This window comes from Hydra viridissima, unplaced genomic scaffold (genome assembly GCF_058129835.1).
Source record: "Hydra viridissima isolate aposymbiotic clone 2 unplaced genomic scaffold, HvirCarnegie_v1 scaffold_5, whole genome shotgun sequence".
Classification (NCBI taxonomy): domain Eukaryota; kingdom Metazoa; phylum Cnidaria; class Hydrozoa; order Anthoathecata; family Hydridae; genus Hydra; species Hydra viridissima.
In genome coordinates, this window is record NW_028324304.1 from 12,242,352 (window position 1) to 12,252,182 (window position 9,831).

The 9,831-nt window shown below is 28.1% G+C and overlaps 1 protein-coding gene across 1 annotated transcript; it reads left to right on the forward strand.

Annotated features, from left to right (window-relative positions):
• The first annotated feature begins 1,306 nt into the window (after positions 1–1,306).
• LOC145189005 (double-strand-break repair protein rad21 homolog) lies at positions 1,307–9,261 on the forward strand. The gene is made up of 6 exons (XM_090088145.1): positions 1,307–1,776; positions 5,978–6,061; positions 6,614–6,795; positions 6,883–7,173; positions 8,051–8,276; positions 8,394–9,261. Exons 1-6 carry the CDS (start codon positions 1,406–1,408, stop codon positions 9,058–9,060), a joined length of 1,821 nt encoding a protein of 606 aa, XP_089944271.1. The 5' UTR covers positions 1,307–1,405; the 3' UTR covers positions 9,061–9,261.
• The last annotated feature ends 570 nt before the right edge of the window (positions 9,262–9,831 follow it).

Consider the following 9,831-nt stretch of genomic DNA (forward strand, 5'->3'; position numbering starts at 1 on the left):
CAAGTGCAATTAGGTATATGATAAAGAAATGCTAATAAATAAATCATAAACAACTGCTAGTAAATATATTAAAAATCACATTGAAAATTTTCATAGTGAAAATCGAAAATTTGAAAATGTGAATTTACGCAAAATTGGTGGGTCACACAACAAAACGGACATCATTTTCGTAATCTCCAAATCAAAATACATAAGATAGTGTCAATGGCATTTTCGTTTTTTTTTCGTTGTTGTACAGTGTTATGTTTTGTTTTCTGCTTTGATTTAAAAACTTGATGTGGTTAAACACAAATTGATAGGAAGAAAAATTTTTGTGTATTTCCTTCCAGATCCCTTAAACAAAAAATTTTAATTCACCGTTTTGATACACAAAAAGTAGTTTTACCCCAAATATTTTTATTCGTTAAATTTATTTTTAAAGAATCCATTAATAGAACTGTGCTACATGCCCTACTGCCCTGAGATATTACATACCCAATTCATACCTAAAAAACCTATACACTATTCTTATTATAAAATCTCAAACTTTATATTTAACCTACACTGAAATTAAATAAAGGTTCATGCTGCGCAAAAAAAAAAAAAAAGCATAAAATAACCTTTATTTTGGAACATTTTTATCATTTTACAAATTTCTCATGTTTCAAAAGACTTATGCGGTGGTAACGAAAATAAGGATGTTCAATGTTGCATCTATCAAACAACAATCACGTGACTCATTCCAAAAGATATGGGATAGTTGCCCGCCACTGAAGCAAACAACAAAAAACATGTATTTGAAAGTCTGTATTTACTTTATATATCTATTTTATATGCCAACATATGATAGCTGCTTTGCTTTAAATTATTTTCAGATATATTTATAAAGCATATTGCAGAAATTTTTAAATCCGAAATTAAGTTGAAGGAGAAAAATTTTTTCCCATTTGTACTTAAAATAATACCAGACTGATAAACCAAAGCACACACACACAAACACACGCACACACAAACACACACACAAACACACATACACACACACACATACATACATACATACATACATACATACATACATACACACACACACACACACACACACACACACACACACACACACACACACACACACACACACACACAAACAAACACACACACACTTGTATGTATGTATGTATGTATGTATGTATGTATGTATGTATGTATGTATGTATGTATGTATGTATGTATGTATGTATGTATGTATGTATGTATGTATGTATGTATGTATGTATGTATGTATGTGTTTATATGTGCACATAACTTTATGCATACATAACATACTTATAACCTAATAGTATCTACCAGTTTTATTGTTTTTAGGTTTACCTACATATGTATATGCATAAAAAAATATTTCTACATATCTTCACTGTTCCCTAACAAAATGTTTTATGCTCACTTTGCATTAGCTAAAAAGGGTAAGTTGGCAAAAGTATGGTTGGCTGCTCATTGGGAAAAAAAATTAAGTAAAGCTCATGTATTTGAAACAGATATTCAGTCAACAGTTGCAAATATTATTTCTCCAGAACAGAGAATTGCCTTACGTACTTCTAGTCACTTACTGTTAGGTGTAGTAAGAATATACTCCCGTAAAACAAAGTATTTGCTCGCAGATTGCACAGAAGCACTCATAAAAATCAAAATGTCATTTCGTCCAGAAGCTGTTGATTTGCCATTAGATAATCAAAAGGCAGCTGTTTCTGCAATAACCCTTCCTGAGTTTCAAGAGTGGGATGCTATGATGGATAGCTTAGGGTAAGTGTTATTTAAACATATTTTTCTGAATAATAAATTTTTCCCACTAATGTTTGTTTTGTTGGACATCTTGTCTAAAAATTTTTTGTGTATTTATGTGTTTCTTATAGCATTAAAAAACTTTAAACAAGTTAAATAGTTATCTTGATAACATAGTAGGATTTATTTTTTATTGGACAAAAAATTTATTCTTTTGAAGCCACAACTTGTGTTTTCCAAGTTTGGATTTACACAAATAAAAAAAACAGTAGGGACAGACTTTGTAGTGGTTTGTAAAAATCATATGATGTCGTTAGTTTAAACTTGATAAAATTCAATAGTAATGGACTATTTAAGAATTATAGAAGTTGTTTAACAAAATTTATCTATCCCAAGTAGATATCAAAGGATTTTATATTTTTTACTAATGAAGAATTACTGATTATTAGATAAAGAGCATATGTTCAAGTGGAGCTAAATCTAATTTTTCAAATTAAAAAAAAAAAAACTTATTGAGAGGGAAAAATTGGCCTTCTGCTTAAGATTAAAATTTTGCTAGAACCTTCTAGTAGTTTTGACAAAATTATTAGAAATGTTGAAACACCAAATAAGTTGGTGCTTCTCTACAATGAAAATGACCTGATAAAAACTTTAAACCATGACAGCATTATTATTCATTTACAGGAAAAAAGAGGAGTATGCTCATACAAATTTTCAAAGTTTGTACAAAAAAAAAAAGGTTTTAATAACAATGAAGACAGTATTTTTCTTCAGCCAATTATGAAAAAGCTTTCTTTACAGAAGGTTCACAATTTTTACAAACTAATTGTACCACATTGTGTTGAAATAATTCATAGTATTCTCAAAAAAAGAAAACAGTTTTATTTGGATATAATTATCTTAATTATACGCTGGAATATACAACATTTAAGTACAGACAATCCTGTAAATATCTAAAAGGGTTTTTAAAATGTTCTAAGTAGAAATGAAGTTTAATATTAGTGTGTTACGACTTTGAAATTATCAGACTGTTGACTAAATCGATTAATGTATTTTTCAAAGTTGACCAAAAGCGACTAATACTTTTTTAAAATTGACTAAAAGTCAATTTAGTCAAATTGTTTGAGTTAATGTTGCTTGACAATTTATTTTTTACATGTATAAAACAAATAGAACTTTAAGAGAGTAAACAAAAAAACTAGGTGGTATGTAATACTGTTATAATAACACATGAAGTTGTTATATCAAGAGCATTTTCTTTGTTCAATTTTAATTCATCAAATCTCTTAGATGAATTAAAATCAAATAAACAAACAAAAAAGGGAAATTAAAATCACAAAGTAAAGAAAAAAAAATACAACTGGGTATTTTATATCATTTTTTACAACAAATAAAGCAAAAAATAAACAAACAAAAATTAATAAAAAACAGTGGCGTAGATAGAGCAGCTAAACTTTTTTTGGGGTGGCAGATTTATAAAACTTTTTCTCATCCTTAACTGAGTACCATAAGACATTACTTAACACTTTGCTTTAAAAAGCAGCAACTGGTCACTAAAACGAGAAAAAGAAAACATTAATGAAGTGGTGCTACATACAGTAAGCTAAGAGTTAAGTTTATGTGATTCAGCAAATTAAGTTCAATGTTCAGATATTTTAGTTGAATTAAAAAAACCACTTTGAATGATGTTCTAACGCATGGCTCAATTTTTATAAATAATTTATCTTTGCAAGATAAACCACTAATAAAGATATTTCTTTACTAATTGATCAACATCATAACAATGTTAAAGGTTGATAAAATTAAATCAAGTGAAAAATAGAAATAAGGATGTCAGGATGATTACCCAAGTAAATAGACATTTAGTCGATTAGTAAGAAACCCATAGTTGATTAAATCAACTATTTGATTTTACAAAGTCATTTAATTTTGACTTTCAACTAGTTGACTTTTAGTCGATTTAGTCAAAGACAATAACAACACTATTTAATATTTAGAAAAATACCAGAATAAAGAATTTTTTGGCATGTGCAAATTCTTTTAGCTTCTACTAAACCATTATTTTCCATTAGCTTAAAGTTTCATATTTTTCAAGTAAATAAAATGGTGCTGCATTTACAGCGGAGAAAATAGAATTAGCCTCACCTTTATTTTTTGTTCTAATTTAACAAAAATCACAGTGAAACAATTATTAAATCTACTTTATTTCTTATCATCTTCTACTACAACTAAAAAGTTTATAAATTGGTATGTTTAATTAATTACAAATAGAAAAAGAATTAAGAGTATTCAGTTTGTGGAGAAAATTGAATTAGCCTCATTAACGTTATATACAAAAAAAAAAAGAAAATATTTTGTTTTTACGCTCATTTAATATTTAGTATTGCTTCCTGAATTTTTGATGACTTCAAATATGCGATTTGACATACTAGTCACAAGATTTTGGATAGTTTCTATAGATATTTTATTCCAAGCTTCTCTGATACGAGTTTTCAGCTCCATGGTGTATTCAAATTGCTTACCATATTCATAAATCTTTCTATAAAGTATTCCCCATAGATTTTCAATTGGGTTAAGATCTGGACTACATGCGGGCCATTCCATTACATGAATATTTTTTTCTCTAAACTAAGCTTTTGTAAGCTTTGAATTATGGATAGTAGCATTATCTTGTTGGAAAGTGAAATTTTCACCCATCAATTCCTCACCATGTTCAAATAAACTTATTTCTAATAAGTCAATGTAGTCCTGTGAATTCATATTTGTTGAAATCGATGCCAGTGGAAGTTATCTAGCAAAGGAAAAAGCCCCCCATATCATAAAATTTCCACCCCCAAAGTTACAACTCATCTGAGTTTCTTTCTCTTTTCGAAGATTGTGGCAGTAATATTGATAGCCATCAGGACCATCTAGATTGAACTTTTTTCATCACTAAAGAGAACTTGATGCCACTCTTCTTGCCAAGACATGTGTTCTTTTGCAAATTGTAATCTAACTTCTTCATGACGAGCAGTAAGTTTTGGTTTTGGTTTATACTTTTTCCAAACTGTGTTTGGATCTTCATGTTTTTTTTTTGTCTCACACATTGAACAGATGCAGGTAATTGTAAATCAGCACGAGTTTGAGATGCAGTCATGTGCTGAGCAGCAGCATGATGTACAATAACTCGTTTAGTAGGATTATCAATTTTACCTTTGCCACCGCTTCCCTTATAAGCTCCATAATTAACGTCAATCTTGAAGTAATTATTAACCACTTTTGGAGATCTTTTAATTTTCTTTGCAATTTCCTGATTAGATAAGCCTGTATCTTTGTATGCTTTGATTACTGCTAATTCTTCATTCGTTAAATGCTTACCACGTCCCATTTCAAATTAAGGTATTAAAAACCAAATGTTAAAAACTTTATGAGCACTGATTTCACAGTCTTTGTTTAACTTACAAATAATAATAAAAAACTAACTCACAAATGCGTATCACCAGATCAAAATATACAAGTAAACTGAAAATAATTATTGATGAGGCTAGTTCTATTTGTTGCTGCAATTATCAAGTATTATACTTTTTATGGTTTTATCAAATGTACCGCAATTTAATTATGCTATATTATAATCTAAAAAGTTGTTGTTTGTAACAATAATTATATGTGTGTGGATACAAAAGATGTACCGCACAAACTTGTTTACAGATTTACAAAATATTGGATCAGCACATGATGAGGCTAATTCTATTTTCTCCACTGTATTTAAGAAATTTGCTGCATTTTTCTTTTTCTAAAGCCTTTGCTAAAGTGTCTTAACAATCATTTGAATATTGATATGTTTTTCTTGCAACATGCAGTTGGAAGAACTTGTTCAATTACAATACCCTTTGCTTTTTATATTTTTTAAGAATTAGTGATTTCTGCCATTTAAAAAAAGTGAGTTTTTTAACAGCAAAAGCCAAATAATAAATAAAGAAATTAAGAAAAGATAGTTTATGCATGCCTAAATGATAAATTAATAATTTTTACAATAGAAGGCTTTAACTTGAAATCCCCTTTACCTTTCTACAGCTTTTTATTGTAATGAAAAAGTAGAGTGGTAGTGGCAGAACTTTTTAAAGAAGAAAGTTTATTTCTGCACACATTTTGTTAAATGATAACTAATTATGTACTAAAAAAGTTTATTTTTACAGCTATTTTTCTAAATATGCTCTTGGTGCATAGTGTTTTTTGTTTACAGGAAATTTGACTATACTCTTAATTTGAAAAAAAATCAATGTAGAGTGGAAGATATTACAATGAAAGAAGATTTAGTTAACACAAAGTAAGTTGTTTATACTTAATTTATTGCCATAATATCCCACAAAAGAAATATTATTGGTACTTTAAAACATTTTATGAAATAAATAAACTTCGTTCATTACATGTAATCAAAAATATTTCTCAAAGTATTTAAAACATATTTTTGTCTGAGATTATGTTTTAGAATATCTCCTGCTTTTATCATTCCTGAACATTTTATTGTTTTAGTTTTTATTAGTAAACCTTATTTTGCACATAGTCAATATCATTTTTAAGTAATTTATCTTTTCTAACATTTTAACTTCATTATTAGGATTGAAATTTACCCAATTTGTTTCTAAAATACAATTTTTAGCCAAAAAGTTTTAAACCTCTTTCAAATTATCTATTTATTTTAGGCTGTTTAATAGAAATGATTTGCTTTAATCTGTTTTATTAAAGTGAATTACTTTTATAATTTTTAAATATCATTTTTTTAAATTATCATTTTTTTAGTTATAATTTTTATTTCTTACAAAAAATTAATTTAATGCTCTTGTGTTTGGTTTGATGTGTCTTTTTAAAATTATTTCAGGCGTTTTCTTTCTGATGATAATTTCTTTGGAGACACTCCATTTGGTGAGACAACTGATAGAGAAGTGATGAGGGATGAGGACACTATCAATCAATCTATTGACTTTCAGGCTGATTTTTCTAAAGTAGATGAATTTTCACTTGCAAACAAAAGCTCATTATCAACAAGTAAAAGCATTAGAGGTGGAGTTCTCTTCTTGTTTTCTCCTAATAGTTTAGTTGCAGAAATTTTTAGGGAAATTTTTTGATGTCAAAATTATTTTTGTTTAGATCTTGATTTGGATGAACCAATGATGATAGATGATGGGGGGTTTGGTGCTGGAGAAGGGTTAGATTTCCTTGAGGGTTTTGGAATGCATGGAGACAATATGACAGGTTTAGAGGAAGGTCAAATAACAGGCCTTGATGATTTGGATAAACATGCTACATTAGATTCAATTGACATTACAATTACAAATAACAAGAAATCTATGGATCATACAGCTGATGTTGTTGAAAATATTGGTGCTGCATTTGTTAATCCAGATGAAGATGATCTTAATCTGCAGGATCAACCAATGGGTAATAAATATTATTTGACTTTAACTATAGTCATTTTTATATGTTTATAAAAGTTTATAAAATAAATCTATATTTGTATAATAAAAATGTTTGAATGCTTTTGAAGTTAAAGTTTATGATGAGCGCAGTCTTAAGCACAAGTAGTTACTACATCACAAAACAATCAATTGCTGAAAATAGAAATATACATCATTTTAAGTTTTACATCAATTTTTTACATCATTTTAAGTTTTACATCAATTTTTTACATCATTTTAAGTTTTACATCAATTTTTCAGTTGTTGGGTATGCAATAACAAAAAATTGTTGAATTTGCAATAAAAGGACAACAAAATTATTGCTAGTGTAGTTGTATTGTTATCTTTGCAGTGCACAACAAATTGTCTGTCTTTGGTTTTTTTATTCAAAATTTTTCAAAATCAGGTGTTTTCTTTTTTAAATAATTTTCCTAAGAATCAATTAAATCATTATAAGAAGATGTTTCAAATGTAGTGTGCATAAATGATTTTTAGGGAGAATAATGTTTGGTCATAGATAAGTGATTTGACCCTAGGCATGGTTTTTTCCTTCAGGAAAAACTTTGCTTTTATTTGGTCATTGAAAGTATTGTTAAATCTGCTTTACTTAGAAATTTCAAACTATTTTTTATTTTTTAATACAAAAAAAGAAATCTTGAAAATTAATTTTTAAATATGAGTGTCAGTAGTGCAAATCCATTTGTACATCCTATTCTAATGTGCTTTAGATTTAAGGTCTATGGTTTTTTTATATTCAGGAATTATTTCATTCTGGTAAAATCATTTACAAATGAAAACTTCGGAATGTGTTTTTTAATTCTTTCAAATGTTTTTTTTTTTTTTTTTTTTAAAAAAAAAAGAACTTCCTACTGGTGTGGAGAGCACAATGTTCACACGTGACAGTGAAGCTTTAGCATTAGATCCCATAGAGGAAACGGTGCTTGGTAAGGATAAGCGTCGTAAACGAAAGCGAAAACTTGTTATAGATGATGCAAAAATAATTGATAATGCAAAAATGAAAGCCCAATTAAACAATTATGAAGATTTGGTAAAAAAAGCCACTGTTGCCCCACCAACTAGAATAAGGTAATTATTTTTGTTTTTTTCCGTTTGTTAACTGAAAATTTTATTAGTTCCTCTTTTTTTTTTTTTTTTTTTGATAAAATTTTTAAATTTGCATTTTTGTGGTAATTCTATATTAAGGATGGCTTTGTTCGATAGCTCTGTGAAAACATTGTATAACCAACCTACGTTCTTTAAATTTTCCAATAATCTACTTAAACTTTACACTAACAATTTAACATCAAAAGTTCCAGAAGATCTCATTCTGCCTTCATCGCAAGAAGACGAAGTTCAACTTGAAGAACCTACTGAAGTTCTTCGTCAGTCTGAAACAGTTGAGGAATTGCCAAATGTAAATGATGTAACCGAAGTTGAAAAAACACTTAACGAGGAAGAAGAAAGTTTTGTTCAACAAATAAACAGAGAGGTAACAGATGAAGAGGTAACTGACGATTTACTTCAAGTTCCTCCTCCGTTCGTAGAAGAACCTTTTAAAACACTTGATGAAGACAATATAACCAAAGATTTTGAAAACGAAAGTGATACGGAGGAAAAGCAAGACGAACAACTCACGAAGCGCTGGACCAAACGTTCACAGCAAACTATCCAATTATTAGGGAAGTGTATGAAGAGGAATTTGAGTGTTAATTTTAAAGAGCTGGTTAAAAACTGCAATCGAAAGCAAGCTGCATTGAAATTTTATACATTGTTGACATTAAATAAAGAAAAAGCGATTATTGTAAAGCAAGAAGGGCTTTTTTCGGATATTTTCATAGAAAAAGGTGTCAGTTTTTTTGAGTGTTCATAAAGTACAGTGTAGTAAGAAAATATTCTACCAATATTTTTTTAAAATGTACTTAAATTTTGGGAAAAATCAAAAACGATTCTTACAATAGCATCAAGTTTGATGTTTTACTGAGGTTTTCGGTTGACTTTAAATACTGTTCTAAACTTTAAAGCTAAAATTTGTATGCAAATTCCTGTTGCGAAATAATATTACGTTTTAACTGATCGTTGATTGTTTTCGTTAGGTACGCGAAACGATTTCCCTGTTATTTAAGACAATATTTATATAATTCATTTTATTTTTATTTTGAAGTAGTAAATGTTCATATTTAGTGTTTAAAGTTTTTTGCTCCTTTTTTACGTTCGTTTCATTGTGTAAAAATATCCAAAAGTTTTGAGACAACTAAGTTACTGTTTTAAGTAAAACAAGAACTGATTTTTGTAAAAAAAAATCTTAAAAGTAAAAGAATGATTTATAATATAAAATTTATTTATAATGATGCAAGCAATCTTAAAAATTAGTCAGAAAAACTGAGGTTCATCTTAAAATCTCATCAAATTATATTCTTAATTGACGAATTAAAATAAATTCGCACAGTGAATCACCTACAACAAGCGAATTGGACAAAAACATTTCTTCTACGATATTTAATTGTTATGGATCAATATTATTTCAGTGTTTTACTGATTAGTCATTTTTTAATTATTTTAAAGCTTTGGGGAATTTTTGTACTAAAACGGAATAAAAATGGAATTATTCAATTTAAAACAAGTAACAAAATTTTCCGTTAAA